The sequence below is a fragment of the Podarcis bocagei genome, assembly GCF_964188305.1.
Source record: "Podarcis bocagei genome assembly, chromosome: 9".
In the NCBI taxonomy this organism is placed as follows: Eukaryota; Metazoa; Chordata; class Lepidosauria; order Squamata; family Lacertidae; genus Podarcis; species Podarcis bocagei.
In genome coordinates this window covers 41031878-41057133 of record NC_138134.1, presented here as the reverse complement: position 1 = coordinate 41057133, position 25256 = coordinate 41031878, and the positions used below count along the sequence as shown (strand labels likewise).

General features: G+C 39.8%; 1 protein-coding gene across 5 annotated transcripts in view; it reads left to right on the top strand.

Moving 5' to 3' along the window:
- Positions 1–25256, top strand: part of DCLK2 (doublecortin like kinase 2) — a 79199-nt gene that overhangs the window by 47323 nt on the left and 6620 nt on the right. For all 5 annotated transcript variants that reach the window (XR_014011654.1, XM_081208368.1, XM_081208367.1 and 2 more), the window contains 8 exons: positions 3433–3505; positions 5943–6051; positions 10716–10773; positions 13049–13168; positions 14846–14992; positions 20588–20721; positions 21555–21632; positions 24287–24383. Coding sequence is in view for 4 of the 5 variants with exons in the window: in XM_081208368.1 (XP_081064494.1) it covers positions 3433–3505; positions 5943–6051; positions 10716–10773; positions 13049–13168; positions 14846–14992; positions 20588–20721; positions 21555–21632; positions 24287–24383 (816 nt within the window). In the remaining variant the exon portion in view is untranslated. The remainder of the gene's footprint in view (positions 1–3432; positions 3506–5942; positions 6052–10715; positions 10774–13048; positions 13169–14845; positions 14993–20587; positions 20722–21554; positions 21633–24286; positions 24384–25256) is intronic.

Below are 25256 nucleotides of genomic sequence, written 5' to 3'. Positions count from 1 at the left end.
CATCCAGAAGAATACAGGACAATGTTCTTTTGACTGGTCTGAAAGTGAAAGAAAGACAATTAGAAATTGTATTACTCTTGTTAGTTTTAAATAGATCTTGATTTACGTATGTCGGCAGCAACAACAAAAAATGCATCCAACAATTCTCGAATATGTTAATTCTCTAGTGCTAACCTCTATTGAAAGATTTCATTAAGCCCAATAGACACTTTGAAATGAAAGAGAAGAATTTATATCATATTAGAGTACTTGGCCTTCCTTACGGTTGGCCAAAGAGGCTAATTGAGAGCTGCTTTGGGTACCCTTGCTGTCAGCTCCAGTAACCATGGAGTTGTGAAAGGAATAAGTAGCACAAATATGTTAGGCTGTGCTGGGAATGCAGACTGCGGAGTTCTTGACCAAGCTAGGGGCAGGGGCAAAAGAGCAATTGACTTAAGCCAGCTGATTGGCTGAGCCCTGCTCTTCCTCACCAGCTTCTTGAGAGGAGAAACTGTGTACAACCCTGTTCCTGCTGGCCAGCATTCAGGACAGTCTCCTTGCAACTCTATCTTGAGTTGACTTGTAGCTGGGGCTGTCCTCCATCTATGCAGGTATCTCTAGGTGCTTGTCATTAATTCAACCTGCAAGTCATGACCAACACCAATCAGCCAAACTGCAGCATAAAACAGACTGCATGGAGTTGGCAAAAAAGAGGGGGCCACAAGGCCAATCAGAGAACACTGCCAAAATAATTCTACTCAGCCCTCCAAATCATAAGGCATGTAGGATGCCATGCTGAAAAGGACTGCTCATGAGGAGGGAGCAGCAGTGCCTTTTTAGTGGCATCGCTTCCTTGCTGCATTGTGTGCCAAGTGCCAAGATGCTGCCATCTTCCCCCACCACGTGATCTTTGTTTTAGAATCACATGGGACTGCAAATATACTCTCTGCTTGATATGGCGGAGCAGCTTTCGTATAGTGCCAAACCATAGCTTAGCGTTAAATGCAAATGTTGTCAATTAGGCTGAATAATGTAGCCGATTCTAGTGACTTGGAAAGGAGATAACAACATAGTACATTATCTAAAGATTACCATTGTTATTCTGTGTCCTGTGACAATTGACTGAAATTGAAAAGTCTAAAATAGTTTAGGTTTTAATCCTAACCCCACATATCTGGTCATAAACCTCATTGAATTCAGTAGAATTTAGTGCTATGTAGACATGGTTTAGACTGTGCTGTTAGTTGTTTGTTATCTGAAAGATCATTTTCATCCACCCTAGTTTTAAATTTCATAGCCATGATACTAATTTTTATGAAGTGTTCTTTGCTTTTAAGGAAACAAAATCTGTGCTTTTAAACAAAACAACTGAACTGAGCAGAAAATAACTAATAAGTCAATGCAATAAATAGTAATCTATTTTGTCTGCCTTGTTTCTGGTTCTATTACAAAAATATCTTCTGAAAGAACTATGTTATATTATTTTGGTGCAGGAGCCATCCAGGGCATCATCATCAACAAAAAATGTACAGATGTTGTTGCAGCCATCTTTCATATTTGTCTGGCAGACAGTGTTATTTTTGTCTTTCTTAAACTTAACTCGCTGTCAGTGATCTAGTTTGTGTTGCCTTTTGCTGTCTTGATAATGTAGCTTCTGTTGACTGCTTTGGGCACATATTGGTGTCCTGGGAAATCTTACAATAAAACCTGATCTGCCAGTTGAATTATTGTCATTATTGCTGGTGAAATGATTTAAAATATTTTGCTGCATAACCAGGCACTGAAAATGCTGACCTTGCATTCCCTTGTGCTGTCCAATATCATTTTGACAGATTTTGAGCTCAGGCTAGAGAAGTATTTTAAGCACCCTGTGACAAGTGATGAAAGTTTGTGTGATAATCTTTTAAATGAGAGTACAGTGAAGACTGAAAAGGGCAAAGACATTATCTGAAAGTGAAACAAGAAAACCAGAAGGGAGACAAAGAAATTGGAGAGAATTTAAAGAAGGGAAACTTACTTTCGGAAGTGTGAGCTAAAAGAATTTCAGAACGCATACTCTTCAAGGAGTAATCTTGAGACTTCCAAATTCTGCAAAAGCAGCCCATGTAAATATCATTTACCTGTCTGGCCTTCCTTGTGGTGCCAGATGGGTAGAAATGTTTGTGTAAGCTGCTTCAGCTATGCTACCTAATTTGAAACTTTCAGATTGTTCCTGAAAAATTGACCTGTGTTGCAAAACACACGCAGCTGTAATAAAGCCTTAGTTGGCACTTTGGAGAACTATTAACTGAAAGTGAAAATTATGCTTGAAAATTATGTATTTCTTAATTAAATTTGTATTCCTCCGTTCACCCAAATATCACAGGGTGGTTCAAAACACGAAAATAAAAAATGAAAACACAAAATGCAGAATACAACAAAAGCAGAAGCAAAACAAACCAATAATCCCCTTCCCACAGTCACATGTTAAAGGCCAAAAGCCTGGTTGAAGAGAAACCTTTTCGTCTGGTGCCTAGAGATATGTAATGAAGGTACCAGGCAAGCTTCCTTGGGGAGAGGATTCCACAAATGGGGAGCCACTGCAGAAAAGGCCCATTCACTTGTTGCTATCTTCTGGAACTCTTCTGGGGGAGACACCTGAAGAAGGGTCTGGCTTGGTTTATATGGGGACAGGCGGTCCTTGTGGTATCGCGGTTGAGGGTTGTTTAAGGCTTTATAGGTCAAAAACAGCACTTTGAATTGAATTAGCAGCCCGTGCAGTTGAGCCAGAATCGGTGTAATATGCTCATGTCGTCTGAGCTTGGGCTCGTGGATTGTTTCCCCAAAACAAAGCAAGCTTTGTTCTTGATTCACAGTATTTTGCCTGCCTATGGTTGCAAACTGGGTCAGTGACTGAGATCCATGAATATGTTCCCTGAACTGTCTAAAGATGGTTTGTTCTTGTTTTCAGCTCTTCTTTTGTATTCTCTGGATAGGCAGGTGCCATTCTGGTTAGAAATTAAAAGGAAGACAATCTCTTGGGAAGCATTCAGTTACCTCATGTGCATCCCTTTACACTCTGTTGTTGCTAAATGGATCATAAGAAGTAATCAATTAGAAGTGAGAAGGAATCAACTACTTTCAGGTGCTTTTAGAGAGAACACATATCTAGTTTCAGTGTATTAGAGACTTGGCACAAAGCAAATACTGTTGGTGTTGTATAGTGCAGGGAAAGTGGAGTTTGTGTAGTCTGGTTTGAATGTAACATGTCATCAAAAAAACCCAACCAGCTACTTTACAGAGGCTGTATGTTTTGGCCGTTGGAAATATTAGTAAAATTGTGTTTGGCTTTTAACAGATGATTGTGTAATATTAATTTATAGCACAGAAGGCTGTTGGATGTTTTTGCTCCTAATGTGATTATTCAGAAGCATATTGAACTGCTGAAGTATAAACTCTCACATTTTTTCACAGATTCCACCACATTGTGGGTCAACGTGCAATGTGAATGGTGTGCCTGAACTTTCTCCTTGCCTGAGTCCTGAAAGTAAGAATGTGTATTCTCATGTTCTTTTATGTTAAATGTCTGTATTGGAGATAATATTTCAGTCTAGAAAAATCAATTACTATTATTTTCTATTTTGGTAATATGCTTGTTCACACTACTGTATTGGTATTACTTTGCACTTTCCTATTAGGCCAAAGATGATCCATAGAGGTGAGGCTATTCAATCTGGGGAACCGGGTTCGCGTCTCCGCTCCTCCACATGCAGCTGCTGGGTGACCTTGGGCCAGTCACACTTCCTTGAAGTCTCTCAGCCCCACTCACCTCACAGAGTGTTTGTTGTGGGGGAGGAAGGGAAAGGAGAATGTTAGCCGCTTTGAGACTCCTTAAAGGGAGTGAAAGGCGGGATATCAAATCCAAACTCCTCCTCTTCTTCTTCTTCTTCTTCTTCTTCTTCTTCTTCTTCTTCTTCATTAATTCATTCGACTCATTAGAGCTTTTTACTCTAAGGTGTCTTGACACTGACCACCCCTTCGCATGCCAGTGGCAATGAAAAGAAATATAGCAGACTTTGAGATAGGATTGGGTTTGTATTTAATATATGTCACCAGGTACTGAATGGTTTACTGATAGAGCTGGGCCAAAATCTGCCTTCTCTTGCTCAGAAGTTTTCTACCCCTCTGAAAGGGGCCTCCATTTTCCTGCAGCATTCTCAGGCCACTTAAGGATTTATGTAGAATGTTGGTGGTTACAGAATTTTGAGCTTACCTTAGGATTGTGAGGCATCCAAGGCATGCCTTTTCTTTCCAGTAAACATTGCTCTAGCACTCTGCAACCTCCCCCTGTCTACACTTCCTGATCTTAAAAAACCCAAAATATTGAAATAGTTACTTCATAATGTCTTCCCCTAGTCTTCAGTTGAAACATGGGCACCTAGGAAGTCTGCAGAAGCCAGACAACTGATGAGATGACAGACCCTCCAAGTGTCCCTATTTTCCAGGGACGTCCTTGATTTAGAAAAGCTGTCTTAGTTTCTGATTTGATCCCAGAATGTCCTGCTTTTCCTTAGGATGTCCCTATTTTCATTGAAGAAATGTTGGAGAGTATGGAGTTATTCAGCTCCCGAGCTGTCTGAAATCCTGTATAGGGAAGCTTTATTAATGTTTAATGTTTTATTATGTTTTTATATATGTTGGAAGCTGCCCAGAATGGCTGATGCAACCCAATAGGATGTGTGGGGTATAAATATCATTATCATTATCATTATGGAATGGGGTGTCCCTATTTTCATCAGATAAATGTTGGATGGCATGACATGATTTGTAGAATAAATAAAAGAAAGGACACCCACAAGACTTCTTGGCCACCACAAAAGAAGGATAAGCATGACCAAATACCCTGAACCTCATCCATGAGAATTTCACTTAATATGTTTTATTTCCATGTGAATTTTGTTTTTCTGAATTGAAACCATTTTCTCATTAATTGTGAGAGATATATTTTTAACACTATTAATTATTTACTATACAGCTGAGAACTGTTCCAAATTGCTCTGGCAGAAGAGTTGCATCACACAGGGCAATTTATCAGTTAAAAATTAAATGGAGATGTGCTGGCCATTTTGAAAGGGAAATTTTAAGTTATCTTAACCTCCTCTCCAAACATCTCGTGGTATTCTGAGTTTCCATTTTAATGTTTATATTGTACTTGATTTGCAATGGACACACAAAATGTTAGCCTTCATTTACATAAAAACCAATTTAGAATATTTCACTTTCGGTAAGCACACCTTGAGATAAAGGTACATATTTGTAAAATTTAGGCAGCATTTACAGGTATTATGTGTTAATGCTAAATTGTATCCTAGCCTGAGAATGTGGAGAATTTGTTCATGACAATTTCTGTCACAGGGAAATTACTCAGCAGAGATAGGATACACATCCTAGCTCTGCTGAGTAATTTCCCTGTGACAGAAATTGTCATGAACAAATTCTCACCTAGATTAGGGTGATGCAGGTGACTGGAAGTAATAATGCAATATTTCATGTATATTATAAAATTATTTTATTGTTCAGTCTCACCAGACCCTGTGATACTTGTGCCACTTAATAGCTCTGCAACAGAAGCTGAAACAATGCAGTTTGTTGAACAACAGAACTAAATGAAATGGTAGCTGGGTGTTGATTCTTACGTGGAAATGTTGTTGCCTTTTGGAATATGTAAAAAAAAAAAAAATCTTACATGGAAAATATGTTCGGATGCTTACCCTCTGATTTGCACAGCAAGGTCATATAGCCTTGCCAGCTATTTCTTTTTGCTTTAGATGCAAATGTGAAGCGACAGATACTTAAAATAACTGTTTTAAAAAACGATTTTGCAGCTTAAGATATAGCCCTACTGTAGGGTTGAGGTCAGTAAGGGACAATCCATATTGCTCACATCCATGTTTAGCTTACTTTTTGCCCTTTACATCTTGCAGGTTTGAATGGAAACAAATGCTCAGGGACATCAACTATTCTTGAGAAATACAAAGTGGGAAAGGTGATTGGAGATGGTAATTTTGCTGTGGTAAAGGAGTGCATAGAACGGTGAGCAAGAAAATTGCCCAGCTATTCATTTTTTACTTAGCTGCAACTTTCCCCTCCACTGTGCATTGAGCATATATTAGAAAATTGTTATATTTCACAGACAACCAGGTGCCTTTTGGTAAATCATTTGTTGTAAAATGCAAGACCTATTCCATATGTTTGACACCTCTGCCTGATGTCCACTTCATCAGCTATTACACTGGGTGAAAAGGATAACTAATAACCATAAGTAAGCAAACCCTGGTGTGTTGGATATCAAATTAAACAAACGTGAAGGTCTTGGGAAATACATATTTTAAAAATTGCTCCATAAGTTTTTGTCAAGCATAAGAAAAAGCCGAGCCAATGAAAAAGGAAATGCATTCATGATCCATGCATTCATCTAAATGTAGACCAGAGGCGGCTGATCAAGTTTTTTTTAATTATTATTTTTTATTGTTAAAATAATACACATATATTACAAACATACAAACATATATTTCATACAGTCCTTAAAAGTGTTCAAACATACCTACACTCATTCCCACAGATAATTCCTTTTCCTATTACCATCCACCACCCCTCACCCCACCATTGTGTTAGACTTCCAATCTACTCAGTTGCAATTTCTTCCCACCACTGTCACTTTCCTTCACAGACCTTTAACCTAATTTCATACTTCTTTTTCTATTATACATTGTTATCCATCTTATTTAGTATTTCAGTATTTGAAACGGAACTTGTTTATTCTAATAGGAGTTCTGATTTTTCGATATGGTTTTGCAAGTATCTTTTAAGCACCTTCCAATCCCTGTCTATATTCTCTTTTGAGATCTTTCCAATTTCTCCCATTGTTTTGGATATATTGTAGTACTCCAATAATTTGGATCAAGTTTTTCTTTGATGCCCATTTCCATTATTCCTGAGGCTAGGGCTGATGGGAATTGGAGGCCAGCAACATTGAGAAGGCCACAAGTTAGCCACTCCTGCTCTAGATCACATTTCCATACGCACGTTCTTGTGGAAATCTATATGGAAATATAGGTTTGGATGCTAACTTTAAATAGTTCACTGAACAAAAGTGCAGCATCCAGTCCTCCCCTCTGCAGCCACATGCACGTAACTCTCAAAACCTCTCTTCTGAGAATCGGAGAGGCCCTTGAACAAGATGGAGGGGGGAGATTTGGGAACATGGTGGTGAGGCGATGGGAGACTTCCCTTCCATGAAGTTCCTTAAGTAAGCAATCTTAGGAGACCAAGGAGACAGGTGTCTGAAAAGGGAGATTTAGCAAAGTGGGCATGAGAAGGAGGAACGGATCTAGCAGATGGTTTAGGGATGGAAATCTGGAGGAAGATGAGGCAGGGCCAGCTGTGATGGGAGTAGGAAAAGAGGAAGCAAGGGAAGTTTAAAAGTTCAAATGGGGGAAGCAGAGGCCAAGGAAATAAACCCACGTAATCTGGAAATAAGGAAAATAAATTCAGTCAGTCCTTATGGCCCTGCACACATTTTATTGTAAATGTATTAAGTACTTATTTATGTATTTATTGGAAATTCTCAGGAGGCTATTTTGAGTTCACCCTTAAATATTTTTCTTAGTTCCTTTCCCCTGTCAAAAAAACCCAAAACAAAACTAAACACCAGCATTCCAAGCTAATATAATCAAATCCCTTACGACTTCTTCACTTACAAAAATATTAAGCAACTTTTTCTCAAAATCCTTCACTCAATACAGTGTGCTTATGTAAACCTTGCTATGTTTCCCAAGCCAGCTTTAAAAAGCAAATGCCCCTGGAGCTTTTACAATATTTCTCTTGCTTTCTGCAGATCCAAAAACCCTTCAGGCAGGACGATAAATCTAAGCAGTATACAGCTTGAAAAACTTACATACTAATGGAAACGGAAACTTTCCCTGCCAAAAATCGGGAAAGTAATTGGGTGATAATTACAAACAGTGAAAAGACAGAATACTAAGTTTTTATCAGGTCTAGACCCTATCAAGGCAGAAGGCTTGGACATGGAACCTAGAGACTTCCAAGGAGGAGGGTTTCTGTTTTGGTTGGGTACCATATAATGTACAGGCAGTGCACCTGAAATGGCACAATTTGTATTGTTGCCTCTTTGAGGAGAGCCCTTGTATAAAAAGAGGAGCTCACACCAAATGGAAAAGTATTCATGGATGATAGTAATATATATAATCAAGTTACTATTCACGAACCCAGTGTTAGGAGTTGCAGTGAATTCTGTCTAGTTACTCTACAAGTACGGGAGACTCCCCACTTCAGACGGTCACCCCCCAAGTCATAGAAGGCAACAGTGGCTAGCGTACTGTTCTTCAGTCATGTGAATGGGCCCTACTTTTCAGTGGAATATTGCTTTTATAGGCTACTACAATTCAAATCGTCATTAGACTAACTTCTTCATAATTGTCCAAGTATTCAATAATAACTGGCTATGTTACTGAAAAATCCTCCAGTTTAAAAGTAAAGGGCAGCTTTAAAAGTATAGGGTTATTCTGGAGGTGGCTTTCATAAGTGGGAGAACTCTTCTAATGTTGCAAGAGCTTCTCATGTGAAAAGAGAACTTTAGCACAAAGCTTCCATGAGCACAAAGTGTTGTGCAATCTCTTCGGCAAGGCCTTGTACAACGTCTCAAGCTGCGCTAATACTACCGTATTTTTCGCCCCATAGGACACACTTTCCCCCCTCCAAAAATGAAGGGGAAATGTGTGTGCATCCTATGGGGCTAATGCGGCATTCGCTGAAGCCTGGAGACCGACCCCTCTCGCTCTCCAGACTTCGCGCAGCTCTCCGCAAGGCGTGGGAGCCTTGTGGAGAGTTGCCTGCATGCAGAAGGCTGGGCGCGCTGAGCTTAGCGCACCCAGGCTTCGCGTGGCTCTCCGCAAGGCGCGGGAGCCCGGCGCTGGGCTCCCACAGCTTGCGGAGAGTTGCCTGTTCTGGGGGCTGGGGTCGGGGGAAGCTCGGGCTTCCCCAGCCCCATACCTGGGGGAAAAATAATTTTTTCCCCTTTATTTCCCCCCCCCAAAAAAACCTAGGTGCGCCTTATGGGGCGGTGCGTCCTATAGGGCGAAAAATACGGTATCTTACACAAAGTCTTCCTCTAGTTCAGCAGTTCACAGAACACTGCCACTACCATAATTTACCTTGTGGGATGCTGGAGCCAATGGGCTATGTCCTATCCCATTGGCTCCAGCATCCCTACTCCCAAATCTACACTTCAGGTAAGACCAATCATTCTACTTATTCTGTTTGCACACTTCTGGATGCAGCCCACTGTAATCCCTTCTCAAAATACTGCTCAGTCAGATACTGCAACCTCCCTTTTGTCCTCATCTGTATCCAGTTGTAACTATGACAACTTAGCAGACGCAGCTATGCTTTCACACCAGTGGTGCTTTGCTGCACTGTATTATTCCATAACAACCATCCTTACTAAATGCGATTCCAGTGCTATATGCTTGTACAGCATGAAACTGATTATACCTGAAGCAAAATATCTTCACCGTTATTACTGCTGTAGCTGCTCATACTAACTGGACACTATTGACAGTATTTATTTATTTTTAAATCCTGCTGCTGTCAAGAAGTCTTATACAGTAGGAAGGAATGGGGTGTGTGCTACAGCTGGACTGTATGAGCCATTTCACACATTACGTGGGTGCAGACCAGTGTAATCTTCTGTACTCCTGGCAAAGAGTTGCCGCAAAACCTTGCTTTTCAATGAATGTGCAAGTTCTCTCATGTGCTAATTACTTTATTAAGTGTGCCCTTCAAAACAAACAAACAAAAATCCTCAACAGAAACCTTTAAAAATGCAGTGTGTGGTGAATTGCATTCTCAGTGAGTTTGTAGTAAAAGTAATTACCAACCATAGAGTGATTTTCATTTGAGCATGCCTGCAAATGCGGTTTCATGTTGATGAGATAATACTACATACTATATATACCAAGAACCATAATGGCCACGTCTTTCATTCTGTCTGATCTTCTTAACGGTCACTTTTGCAACCATTTTGAAAGCCTTATACCATAAAAATATTTTTAATATTATTCTTTTGCTAAAGTCTTATATTACTAGATTTAAAATGCTTTCACTTCTTAAGCCTGCAGCACTTAAACATAAGTGGAAATAACTATCCATTGTAGTTTTCAGGACATGATATTTAGAACGGAGGTAGCAGACTTCTTAAAACAAAATTTCACAGAAATCGGTAGAATGGCCACAGAATATTTCTTGTTTTTGTGGTCCAATAAATTTTATACTACAGAATAGTTGATCTAATTTTGTTCAATAAAAAAAAAGTTAAAATGAACCTTTCTACCCCTGAGACTTTGAAATACCAATCCTGTAAAAATTGCCACATGACTGCCAGTTAAAAAGAGCTGAATGAAAGGTACAGAACATCTAACATTAAATCAGGGACAAAATGCGACACATTAGGTCACACTTGAGAAAATCATAGTAGAAAGCCTGCGTTTGGTAGTCAAGGCAACAGCAGACATGACTTGCTGAGAAACAAAATAAAAGCAGATATACCTTCTTTCTGTCATCTGTTCACATTGATGAAAGCAATTTTATCATCACTGTACATTCAGACAAAAAACCCACATGTTGAATAAATCTTTGCATTTCTGCCTGATATTCCTCTTTTGTTTCGCTCTTTGTAGGTCTACTGGGAAGGAGTATGCACTGAAGATTATAGACAAAGGAAAATGTTGTGGAAAGGTATGAGAGAATATAGAGCTATAGCATTATAAGGTGGGGAGATGCTTCCATAGTAACCTTACCTGATTTCAAGTAAAGGCAGAATTATAGAGTTTTAAACTCACAGATAGTTAATTTGTCAAATTTGGCTTCACTTACAAAAAGTATTTAAATTTACAATTCATCTGGGCAAATCCCGCCAACCATGTATGTATATTAATTTTGTAGAGCTGCATGGATATTCACAAAAATTATGCTTAGTCAGATGTAACAAAACATTCATCAATACAGCATTTACATTGCTCGTGAATTTATTATTTGTAAGTCAGCAGAAAATGTGTCTCATCTGCATCATTAATTTAACAAAGACAAAATAATGGATGGTGTTTGGGGTCCAAACCAGCATCACTAGGACAACAGTGGGTAATTCTAAAGTTCTGCTTCAAAGGGATTGAAGTTTATGTTCTATATAAAGAAAATGCATTAAATATATGGATATATTTTACTTCAGAGTCTTGAGAATGAAGGTAAGTATTTTGGAGTAAAGGTGTTTCCAGAATTTGCCTTTAAAGAGTTGCACTGTAATGCACCTTATAGACCACAATAAGAGATTTTCACATACCAGCCCAGCATTTTAAATCAGTTCCTATTTTAAGAAAACAGATGTTTTATCAGTGTTCTTTGTTTTATGTATTTAAAAATAATGTATACCGAGCTGCAGTGTAAATCTCCAGATGGTAACCACAGTATATTAAAAACCATAAACAATGTAAAACAACAAATTTCAGAATAAAACACACACAATAGAGAATGCTTAAACAGTCCAAACTTTGAAGTCATAACGAAAGCATAACAGGAAGGATGTCATGCTGCCTTTCATGAAAGGACATTCCAAAGTTATGGGGCTACAACAGAAAAGACCCTGAACTTAATGTAAGATGATAATTCTAAGCACAGCCTCAGTGATGCATGGGGAAGGAATGTTCATATGTGAAGAGACTTTACTGAGGGTAGTTAGAACCAAGAGCCTTTGATATTTTCATGGAGGTGAAAATATTTGCTGAAAGGGGCATCTCTTCTTCAGCATAGACTAACAACCGTTTGTTTGGTTCCAGAAGCTTCCAAACTTCTTGCAGCTTTGCCAGAGGGAAGGAAGAACATTAAATCCCAACCATCCCAATAAAAAACAAAAATACTGATGAAGCTATCTTCAAAAGCTTCTTACTAATTGTCAGTAGCTACTTGTCAGCGGCACCATGCACAGTAAATTTAAATAATCATTAATAGGTAACACTTTAAATATCAGTAGTCTCTAAATTTCACACATTATTTGATATTTATTATATTCCTCCTGATACACAGTTAATTTAACTAATTATAATAAATCCCCTCATTTTCTCAGTTGATCTGATTTATTTTTTTAAGGTTTATAACTATAAACCATGTTTTAAAAACCCATTCATATTTTGTTTTTCTTTTCTCCAGCACACGGTTGTTTGGAGCAGACATATATGTTTGTTCCAGAAAGACTTTTGATGCTCTCACATATTGGGTTTCAAAGGTGCGATCTGTTTAAGCCACGTCTAATGTTCCACATCTTCACAGGAGGAAATGCACGCTCAGCATGTGGGTTTTTAGTAACTAAATAGTTAGGGTAAAATTATCGAAACTTCACAGATTTGATGCAAATTGACTCCCCAAAGCCATTTGTTCAATGGTATTTTATGGTGTAGGACAAATCGCATCTAATTTTTCAGGCACTGCTCATGTTCATCAGTCGTAGAATGCTCACATGTACTTCCCGCAGGGTTTTCCACAAATGCATGAAGTGCATGTTGTTAGAATGTTTGTACTGTGATAAAGGTGAGGTTTCTGGAATGGTTGTTTTGGTGTCTTCCAGAGTGTTACAGCAACCATGGTTAACTTTAAAATAAGGTGGCTGCCCTTCCTGGAGCATACCCAATTGGTTTCTTGTAACTGAAAACGTCTAAAGATTTACCTGATTTAATAAAATGGCATGCCTTGTTTTTCATTTTTAATTCAATTTAATGAGGAACATTTTGGAAGCCCTTGGTAACAAAGGATTTATTAAATCGTTGAGCCTATACCTATGTTGCTTCACTAGAGATGTCTCGATAACTACACTGTAAATGTTGCGGAGAAGAATAGTGGTGGAAAGCTGCACTTTAGGAAACTGCTTTCTCATGTGAAAACTATATCTTAAAGCCACATTGTTACAAGGAGGATTTGTCTTGGTTTGTTTTTCCCTTCCTCTCCTCTACCCAATAATAAATAGGAACACTTGATTGAAAATGAAGTCTCCATACTGCGCCAAGTGAAACATCCCAATATTATCATGCTAATAGAGGAGATGGATACTGCAACCGAGCTCTACCTGGTGATGGAGTTGGTCAAGGTGAGAGGCTTTCCATCACTCAATATGAAGATATTGAATGTTCCAGGGTCCAGTACCTCTGCATAATAGTCATGGTACAGAAAACAATGTTGTGACATCATGGGACTTTCCTCTCCCATCCTAAAGTAGTGCCCAGCCCACTTTTGAAATTCCTGTTCAGAGTGATAGCTGGTGTTCCTATGTGCCTTAACATGCAAATTTTGTAACATGAAAATAATAATTATTTCTGAAGTCTGATTCTGACATATATGATCGTTATATACATTGCATTTACATACTAAGTTATCATGGATATCCAGATGTAGAAATTTGCTGCGCAATCGTGTTATGTTTCTGCACTGTTTTAAAATTGCAATTTAAAATTAATATTAGATTGGCATGTAACCACCTATGTATAGCATAAACAGCCACCACATCATAAATTTGCAGGTTTCCTTTCTCCCTCAATTTTTTTAAATGTAGGAATTCTTTATCCAGTTCTTATTTACTTTCAGATTTCACTTCACATTTGGCAGAAGTAGCCCTTTAAAGTTAAATAAGAGCATTTTTGTGTTCAATTTATTTTTCTTAATATTTACCTCTGCTAGAAAGCACATTAAAAAAACCAAACCTGTGCTGTTTGCAATTAATGGTTGAGAATTGTCAGACTTTAGAGACTTATGCCAATGAGGCAGGTCCGCAACACATGTAAAGCCCATGAAAAATGTCTGCTAAGATTTCACTATTTTATATTTCAGTCGAGACTTTTGTAGATTTGATTTTTAAAAAGGCATTCTTATATCTCCCAGTAAACATGGCACAGGGATTTTCAACATTCATAATCAAGCAGAAGGGATTTGCTGTCTAGTACAGTGTTTCCCAACCACTGTTCCGCGGCACACTAGTGTGCCGCGAGATGTTGCCTGGTGTGCCGCGAGATGTTGCCTGGAGGGAGGCGGGCGAGTCGGGCGGCGAGAGGCGGGGCGGCGGCGGCAAGGAGAGGCCGCCCAGCGCGGGGCTCTCGCCGTCTGCCTGCCTGGCTGCCTGCGAGCTCGGCGGGCAGCGCCTCCGTCCGCAGCGCCCGCCTCGCGGCTCTCATTCCCTGCCCCTGCCAAAGCTCACCCAGCCAAGCCGCGCTCTCCTTCCTGCCTCGCTTTGCTGCCTCCTCCCCCCACACCCCCAAAGCTTGGAGGTTCCCCGGCAAGGGGGAGGGAAAAAAATTGAAACTTACACTTTCGTGCGTCCCTCCCGGCGTGACGCTGCGCGCTGACGTGACGGGGCTGTAATGGTGGTGTGCCTCGAGATTTTTTTCATCAAACAAGTGTGCCTTTGCCCAAAAAAGGTTGGGAAACACTGGTCTAGTATAATGAAGTTAGGTGCTCCTAAACTCCATTAAAATCATGCATGTAGTTTAGCACTGTGGTGCTTTTCTTAGAAGTAAGCCCTACTTAGTTGAACGATACTTCATTCATTTACCAGCAAGAGTGCATAGGAATGCAATATTAAGCACACAGTGAGCATTCTAGTTCCACTCATTTTGGTGAGGTTTAGGTATGTGCAGCTTTCACCCTATTGCTTCCATTGTGATTTCCCCAACATTGCATAATGGGGGGGGGGGAATCTGATTTTCCTTCAGCAGTTATAAAACATGATGGATTTTGTTTTGTTTTAATTATTTGATCCTCCTGACCATTGCAGGGAGGAGACCTTTTTGATGCTATCACGTCTTCAACAAAATACACAGAGCGTGATGGAAGTGCAATGGTCTACAATCTAGCCAGTGCACTGAAATATCTCCATGGTCTCAGTATCGTTCACAGAGATATCAAGCCAGAAAATCTATTGGTATGTTGCCTGTTTCATGTTATTCTCCCATCTCTTTGCCACGTTATCGCAAATTCATACCTATATGTTAAGCACTGAGAAGCAAAGGGTGTGTGGGGGGGGGGGTGTGGGTGTGTGTAAATAAACACAAGTAACAGTGTGCCTAAATTCTATCTGCTTTCATAAAATATCGAAAACAATCTATAACAATACTTTTAAGTTTAAATATTACATTGTTAATATTACAGCGACAATTTGTTGTTGACAAAGGACAGCTGGACATATAAAGGGCCCCATTACCTTCAGTAGCTTAGGGCCTCATCAAACCTAAATCCAGCCCTGGTTATATAACATCTAAACAGAACTCATCCAATAATCTGGCCGCTTAATTTTGAACCAATTGAAGTTTCCGAGTCATCTTCAAGGAAAGCCACACCTGCATCATATTGCAATAGCCTAATCCAAAACATGAGAAGAGTATCTGTGTTAATGCTTCCACTTCCCACACGTTAAAAACATTTGAAACCAGATCAGAAGGCACCATGGCAATCTCCCTACACAAAGACATACATTTGATTTGATAGCATTTCTAATAAATGCACTTTTTTAAAAAAGCTTAGTTCTTGCCTGACGGCTGAAGTAATAAAGTGAGACTCGAACACAAACAAACTTAAGTGCTATTTCTTGCACGTATTTACTTTAAATTCAATAAGGTGTGTTTTTTTTTAGCAAATAAGTAGCAAATTAGCTGACAGTGCAGTCCTAAGCAGGTTTGCTCAAAAGGAAGCTGGTTTTAATGGGACTTGTTCTCTAACAAATAAATCTGCTCTGGGGGGTTGGGGAATGCTGGATGCAGCACAGGGAAAGGGAAATCAGGGGACATGCCTCCCCTTCTCTTTCCACAGCTGGAAACATCCAGAGCAAAGCTATGTTTAGGGGATGGAATCACTAGCAGTGATTCCAACAAACTCTGGAATGACTTGACGTGAAATCCAGACATGAGACTATATCATATATGAGGGATTTCTATTTTGTTTTGCCAGGAGAGGGGTATTAGGAGAGATATACAGGTAGAGAGAGAGAAAGAGAGACAGACAGACAGACCTTTTTTGTAAGCAAGTTTTCATATATGAATAGTGAAAGTGATAAAACCAGTATCTATTTTGTGAAGTATTTTATCTCTATAATAATGTTTCCAGTACAAAAATATCCTTAATAATAACTTAAAGCAAATTTAATGTGAACATTTTAATGCTTATGCTTGATTTGTTTCTCTTTGTGGAAAGTGCAGCATGCAAGAACTGAGTGCTCACTTACAGGTACAGGCTGTGATTCACGATTGTTGCTCCTGTCTGCTTTACAATAATAACAATGACATCAGGCACTTAAGTGAGTTGAAGCTCTTGGGCTAATCTGACACTTTAAGCTCTCATTAGTAATCAAATCAGGTATAAATAGGCACAGATGCACTTTTCACTTAGAAAGCCTAAAGAGATTACTTGACAGATGCCATGATTGGCAGGTTGGAATGACATAATAGTTCTTAATGTAAATTATTTCTCATCATTGAAATACATTTAGTTGCTAGATAGAATGTCAGCCACTTGTCTGATTTGCATTCAACTTTACCAGTTCTTCATTGCTATATGCATATAAAATAATGGATCTTATATGTGATGTTTTGTCAAGAATCATGAGACTTTCTTTTATGGCTGTGAGGTACTGCGGTGCATTACATTTTTGTTTATTTAATGAAAAAGGCTTTCTGCTAATAATTGTTCCCAAGAGTGATAAACAATCAGAAAAATCAACAATAAGAACTCACCCGATAAAACGATATGATATAATTCAGCTATACATAAATCGCAACATAAGAAATAATAAGAATTATTCTTATAAGAAATCATCTTAAAAATATGCAATAAAAAGTTGAAACTAATCTTCTAAAGCTAAGTGAACATTGTTTAGTTCCTGCAGTTGTTTTAGCAGGAGTCTTTGGGTCTTGGGAGAATGTCCTTCTGTTATTCCTTGGAATTTGCTGCCAAGGAGTGTGGTGGAGTCTCCTTCTTTGGAGGTCTTTAAGCAGAGGCTTGACAACCATATGTCAGGAGTGCTCTGATGGTGTTTCTTGCTTGGCAGGGGGTTGGACTCGATGGCCCTTGTGGTCTCTTCCAACTCTATGATTCTATGTGGGGAAAGGGCATTGTCATGAGTTTGAGAGTGTCAGACTCCTCTAAATTTCTTGATCCATTAAGTGTTAGAATTTTATCAAGGTCTGGGGTGTTAAGATGGGTGCCAGACTTCTAATCCCTGGATCTAGCAAGTGTTAAAAGCTAACCAATCAAGGCTCGCCTCCTGGGTGATGGGCCATTGCAAGAACCAAAGGGGCTCAAGGGGCTTGTGTGAGATGACAACTGGGTGGGGGGCCCCTCCCTTAACAGATAAAGCCAGAGTTTAGAAAGTCATGTGAGCTAGAAGCTGGATTCAAAAAGCTGCAGGCTGGAAAGGCAGAGAGAGAGAGAGGCCATGGCTATGGGAGAAACAAGGCCCTTTTGAGGTAGAAGCGTAGAGTTGGAAAGGACCCTAAACATAATCTAATTCAAACCCCTGCAATGTAGGAATATGCAGTTGTCCCATACGGGGATCAAACCTGTGACCCTGACATTATCAGCACCATATTCTAACCAACTGAGCTATCCAGCTTTGAATTTGTCAGTTTTGTTGATGATGGAAACCCCTCCATTGCAAACTCAGGTTGTATATATATGTGTAAACTAACCATATATCATAAAGACAACACAGTGTGCCTCATTTCCAGAGGGAAACATGAACCCTGGGTAAACGCCAATCGTTTTTCATAAGGCCTGGTTTCCAGACCCTTGATCACCTTGGTTGCCCCCTTCTGCACATGTTGCAGCTTGTCACCATCCTTCTTAAATTGTGGCACCCAGAACAGGACACAGTACTCTAGGTGTGGTCTGACCGAGACAGAATAGAGCAGGGCTATTACTTCCCTTGATTTGAGCACTATACTTCTGTTGATGCAGCCTAGAATAGCATTAGCTTTTTTAGCAGCTACATCTCACTGTTGTCTCTGTTGCACCTGCATGATTATCTCTATCTATTTGCACTATCAGAAATTTTTCAACAAAGCAAAGTCATTCATATTTTGCCATGACTCAAAGGAATAGTTTTAGCAATCTTTCTATATAACGCACAGAGCTAGGGAGATTTTTCAATACATAAGCTAGCTTTTCCCAACCTGGGAACCCCAGCAAATCCGCTCCACTTCCCAGTGGGGAGGAGTTACGGTGGACCACGTGGCCACCCACTCCCCACCGGGGGACTCTGTCCCCCGTTGCCTGGGGGATCCCGGCCGAATGATATATGGCTGGCTGACATTGCAGAGGGCCTGAGGCATTGGTTACAGATGTGAGGGTATTTGGCGGCGAGCCTTTGGGGCTCTTGTGGTGGTTAGGCATTGTTTGACCTTGTGTGTGGGGGGGAGGTGTGACCATCACCTGTCCCTCCATGCTTAAGGGTATTCCGTTAAAGGAATCCAGGGGTGTTGATCTAGTCTGAAGCCCGGCTGGCAGGCTAAGGCCTTGACATGACCCCGATGGGAACACCAGGGGGAGCTTGAGTTGGTTCGCATCGACAGGGCTCCCTCTACCGGTGGCTTACCCTTACTGGGACTTTCTGCACAATGGGCAGGAGTCAAATATAGTCAGGTCCAATCAATGCCTAAGCCAATACCGCTCACATTCTGTAATCTCAATAAAGCTGTGGCCAAAATTTGCCCTATAACATAAACCTAATATCTGTGTCCTCGTGTGAGTTATTTCCAACGAGGGGGTGGCTGCGGGGTCTCGACACGCAATCATGGTGAATGGTCAGAGACGTAGGCCAAAACATCTGAAGAGCACCATCAGGAAAAGCATCTCTTGCAGAGAGCTGCTTAGAAGTATATGTTTATTATGTTGCTAACTAAGAAAAAAGGCACACTGGGCAATTAAACAGGCATATTTTAGAGATGTAGCTGATCCATGGTATGCCCATTGGAACTATATGCCAATCGTTTTATGTACTTTCTTTTACTTCTTCAAAGAGTTCCCTGACAATATAGTTCAGAAGTAAGTAATATAAGAATATAAGAAGCTCTGTAAGGCCTTCTAACACTTCCCTCAGAATATCTTCCCCACCATTTGATTCTTAGTCATCGATTTTGTAGCCAAATTTGACTGTTAGACTATTTACATGCTTAAGTAGGCAGCTGCTTTAATTAGACTTACCCACAGACTTTGCTCATTCCACCCACCCATGGTTTCTAATTGAGACTCTCCACAAAAAAACAATTGATTTGCTTTTACAGTTACCTATTAAAATTCCTTGATAATGGTGCGTTGAAGATGAGAGCCGGTATGTTTGCAATGTATTAAGGCCCAGGACACATCTCAGTCTCACTCAGACTGGGTGACCCATCTTCCCTCCCTTGGTTTTTGAGTTAGCCCAGGTGATAACTCTGAGGACCATGAAACATTTTCTTTTTCCATGGCATCTAGATTGCCTGGGGAGAAGCATCTTTTTCACCTTCCTTGGAGTTTCAGCTTTAAAGGATAATATATAGCAGCCCTTTGTTCTGGACAGAATATTTTTTGTCACATGTTTGATGGTGGGTGGAGAGTGTTCATGAGAGAGTGTGTATGTGTTTATGGCTGTTTGGAGTGAAAGGACAAGTGTCCCAACAAACTAGCCAGGGGACAGGGCACCAACATAGAGTTGCAATGGGAGGTGCTTGTAAACAGTCACATAGCCCTGGTTGCTAACTGCCCTGCAGTGTGGGGGCAACTGCAAGGTGGGAACCTGCTTTTACTGACTCATGGGACCCAGCACAGGGTTTTCCCTCGGGGAGGGCACTCAGGTAAGAGCAGCGTGGAAAGCCAGGCCAATATATTGGGGGGATAACTACTTAGGTTCCTGTGTTATTCTGTCTTACTAATTTTGGATTTGATTGACATGAATGCAAGTTTAAATAAAATGGTAGCCTTCATATGCCAAGACCAGTGTCTGTATCATTCTTGTCTACTACAATATTACAGTGGTACCTCGGGTCACAGACATTTCAGGTTACAGACGCTTCAGGTTACAGACTCCGCTAACCCAGAAATAGTACCTTGGGTTAAGAACTTTGCTTCAGGATGAGAACAGAAATCACGCAGCAGCGGCGCGGCAGCAGCAGGAGGCCCCATTAGCTAAAATGGTGCTTCAGGTTAAGAACAGTTTCAGGTTAAGAACAGACCTCCAGAATGCATTAAGTTCTTAACCTGAGGTACCACTGTATTGCTATTAGGTCTTAAGTATTTATATCACTTGCTTTCTACAAACTTGTTGCCACCTATTGATGAACATTAGAAGGCATTTTCCACTTAGAATGACTGGAATGTGTTTATCTACTTTTATAGGGCAGGGTAGCATTTATATTGCACTTTCCCCCTCAATACACTTTGCATGCAATAATTCTTAGCAACAGTCTTGTAAGGTATTGTCCCTATGTTTCTCCACTAACAAGTTATTATTTCTTCTCTTTTTTCTCCTCCCTTCACCCCTCCACCCCAGGTTTGTGAGTATCCAGATGGGACAAAATCACTGAAACTAGGAGACTTTGGACTGGCCACTGTGGTTGAAGGACCCCTCTATACAGTTTGTGGCACGCCAACATACGTAGCTCCTGAAATCATTGCAGAGACAGGGTGAACATGCATTATTAAAATGGGGTTTCTTATTATTGTGCTTGGTGTAAGAAAGTGTATGCACACCTTTTAATATGTTTTAAGAATAGTTATAGAGTGGTTGTGTATAGTTGTTTGAACAGGAAATATATTTGAAATCAGTGGGTTGTATCCAACTAAGCTTTACTTGGAGTAGACACATTGAAATTTATAGACCTTAATTAGCAATTTCTGCTGATTTCGGTAGGTCTACTCCAAGTACAACTAATGTTTGATACGAACCCATTTATCCTAAGGCCCTGTATAAACAGGTATGTGCTTATGTAGGTTTGATTCAGGTGTTTTACCAGACTATTGGGTTTTTCCCGAGGCTTGCAGAGGCCATAGTCTTCTGATTAAATGGAAGCCATAGGCTTCAGCTCAAATGGAAAACTTTGGTTTGGCAAAACCGCACAAGTTACTAATCAAGCTGAAGATGTGAGAGGAGGAGGGATAGGAAGAAAGGAGTTTGTGAACACCAAACCATCATTTGACATTACATCTGAACAAAGCCAAATATTCTTTTCACATTGGATGATATATGGAATACCATGAGATATATAATATAATAATATCTGGTAGCAGAATATGAACAAATTAATCTCAGCCTGATCTTTACTTACTTCTAGGTCAATGGCAAGCTTTGTCAAGCTTTGCTTGAAAATTTGCTGTTAGTGTGCTGCTAAAATTAGAAATTAAAATGGCACGAACCAGTAAATTTGTATAAACCTGAAAACCTCCTGTGCAGAATCTTGTAGTGCATATGGAGGAAGTATCTTAAAAATGTCATTACCACCCCCTCCTCTTTTTTACAGATATGGCTTAAAGGTCGACATTTGGGCTGCAGGTGTCATCACATTCATACTGTTATGTGGGTTTCCACCATTTCGTAGGTAAGTAGTATGAAGTGACATTTAAAATGGATGATCTGTTTCTCCCTACGCTACATCACTTTCCATCTTTAAATTATAAGTATTATAAATACTGTTTCTTCTCTCATATTTCACAGACCATATATCTCCCTCCCTTCCTTCCTTCCTCCCTCCCTCCCTTCCTCCCTCCCTTCCTTCCTTCCTTCCTTCCTTCCTTCTTCTGTTAAGTGTAATGCATTCAGTTTATCTGCCATCAGAATATTCAGAAAGAAGAGCAATATTCATTATAGGAAGAAATGAATAGGCTATATTGTTTGTCAAAGGTAGGCAGGCAAGGCTCCCAGCATCTTTGTCACCTTGTCCTTGAGTCTCTTTCTTCAGAACCCGTCTGTTGTATTAAGCATGAAGAGCTTGCCCTCTAGTGTTAGAACTTGGACTTGGACATCTTATAACTATAATCAGCATATGGTGTTAGAACAGTCATGTATCTGATGTCTTTAGATTCACAATTTTCATTTATTACAAACCTTTTGGTGGTCAAGGTAGCTGGACTTCTTGAGCCACTTCATATATTCATCAAATATAGGGGCTTCCAGGAGTGTAAAAAAATATTCATATTAGAATCATAGAACTGTAGAGTTGGAAAGGACTCTGAGGATCACCAGTACTTCTCCCTACAATGAAGAATCTCAGCTAAAGCATCCATGACTGATGGCCATCCAACCTTTGCTGTAAAACCTCCAAGGAAGGAGATTCCACCACCTCCCATGGGAGGCTGTTCCAGTGTTCCACTGTCAAACAGCTCTTACCGTCAGAAAATTCTACTTGATGTTTAGTCGGAATCTTCTTTCTGGAATCTTTTGGTCCTTGTCTTTGGAGCAGGAGAAAACAAGCTTGATCTATCCGCCATGTGACAGCCCTTTAGATATTTGAAGATGGATATCATATCTCCTCTAAGTTGCCTGTTTACCAGGTTAAACATACCCAATTTCATCAATTGTTCCTCATAAGGCTTGGCTTCCAGACCCTTAATCTTCTTTAGTCACCCTCCTCTGCACCTGTTCCAGTTTGTCAATATCCTTCTTAAACTGTGGTGCCCAGAACTCATGTATAATCTTCCTTATTGATTTCCCCCTTCTTACGTTTCTTGAACATTTCCTTCTTACATCTGGGCTCATCTCTAAGCTCCTTTTGCAGAAATGGTCCTTAGCCTCATGAAAGGCACCCACAGCCCACACAGCATAGTGAAATGTTTGCTCACATCCTGTAGGGCAGGAATGGGCAACTTGTGGCCCTCCAGATGTTGTTGACAGTTCCTATCATCACTGTTCATTGGCTATGCTGGCTCTGACTGATGGGAGTTCAGCAACATCCAGAGGGCCACAAGTTGGCCACCTCTGCCATGGGACATGGCAATAGGAAGAGGTACCGGTAATCAGTTCCGGTGAGCAAAGCAGCTTCCATAAATCAGTATACCAATGCAAAGGAAACTGAAATGTTAGAAGTAAAGGGTGGTATTCAACCAAGTTATATACAGAGTAGAGCTATTGAAATTAATGACTAACTTAGGTCCATTCATTTTAATAAGTCTCCTCCAAACAAACTTACGGTAGTTGAATACCACCCAAACATTTCAGAGTTGTATCCCCACAACTGCAAACCTCTTCTAGCTGTTCCTGCCTTGAGCTGTGAGGGCAGGCTTCAGTTTCTGCACAATTGAATTCAGATGACTGTTTGTGCTCTTTTTAATCACAGAATGGTGCTATATGTTTCATTTTATACATACTGTTGTACACTGCCCTGCTATTTTATGATACGGCAGTATATAAATACTTTAATAAATAAATATAAATACTACTTTATAAAATCCTGCACAACATATAATTTGAATCCAAGTGTGAGGAAATGATACGTTCCTTTACTGCTCAGGATGGGAGCAGCTAGAACAGGCTAGCATCTCTTCTTTGTTCTTCTGTAATTGCCCATAGTAACAGACTATTTGATGTGTAGGGAGAATTGTGCCACATTAGAGCCACTGAGGTGTTCTGAAGTCTTTCACTGACAAGAAGCAGCCAGAAACCTGTTTTCTTTACTTGTATGGCTTAAATAAATTGAGCCCACAGTTGTATAAGAATGAAAATTAGGGCAGAGTGATGCAGATCTGACTAATTGTTTGTTTAATGATCTCTATCTGAACAGTGTATTATATTTCTTCTTGGGTATTCTCTGAACAGAGAGCAGTTTGCAAATTCTGAACTAATCAATAAAAATAAATAAACATAACTTTTTTATAGACAATACAAACAAATAAAGAAACAAACAAACATGTATAATTTCATATCCTTTTTTTTTCATAAACCTCACTTCTTCGACTCCCCCAAACCTCCCCTTTCTACATCCCAATTTCCAAAATTATTTCAGCAAATCCTAACACTTATTTTTATCAAATTTGTCCCTTATTTATTCTTTTTTTTTTCTTAATCTTTAGCAGCTGTAATCCCCTTTTTTCTAAAACCTCAACATTTTAGCATTCATTAATTTTATAATATTTCTTAAGATAAGTTTTAAATTTCTTCCAATCTTCATCCGCCGTCTCTTTCCCCTGGTCGCGGATTCTTCCGCTCATAAATGATTTTTAAATTGACATGCTTTTTCTTCTTGGTTTTGATCCACAGTGAGAACAATGTGCAAGAAGATCTCTTTGATCAGATCTTGGTTGGAAAGCTAGAATTTCCCTCTCCATACTGGGATAATATCACTGACTCTGCTAAGGTATTGGGCTGTATTAATGATATTAAAGTTGAAGCTATGTTGTGGTTTTTGGTTTGGTCTTTGCTACCCAAACGGGTTGCAGAGTACGAAAGACACAAGAGCCATTGCTGGGAGAACAGACCAAGACAAATAGTTCCAATAGGGGCTCCCAATAGGGCAGCTAGCTTGACACCTATTCTTTCATTTGGATATTAAAACATCAGCCACGCCAGTGGGACCAGTTCAGTGAAGTGATTAAGGAAAACACTCAAGTTCACATTCTTTTCTGAAAGTCAAATGAGTGGTGGAGTTTCATACTTGAAAATTATTGGACAAATTAATAGGTTTTAGGTAATATGCTGACAGATGCTCTGCTAAATCAGAGTACGAACTTATCCATATCAAAGGTCAGTAGAATAGGTCAGTAGAATATTTATGCCTAGATGTGGGCAACAATTGACTGTAATCATCTGACATTGAGGAGAATGTAAGTAAGTTCACGTTTCATGCCTGTTTTGATTTATGACACAGTTGAAATGTTCCCATTTTTGTTTCCACTTTTGCAAAGTAAAATGGAACACAGGTACTAGGCTCCTATTTTCTAAATAAGAAATAGATGCTTTTCATTTGCTGTAGGGGATCAGGACCCCTTCCTTTGGGCATGGGCCTATATTGTAAGAATAATGAATTCTGCAGTAGTGAAACAGCAATATTTGTTTCTGGGCAAAAGCAATTCCACCTCCAGTGTGTGCAGTCAATGTCAGTGTGATTTTTAGATGGAACGCGTTGCTGTGAATATCATGGGCTTTGCCTCCCAGGAGGGAATTCCCGGTGCAGTTCTCTTATCTCATAAATATGGCTACCTTCTGACACAACCCTCTTGCTACAGCTTTG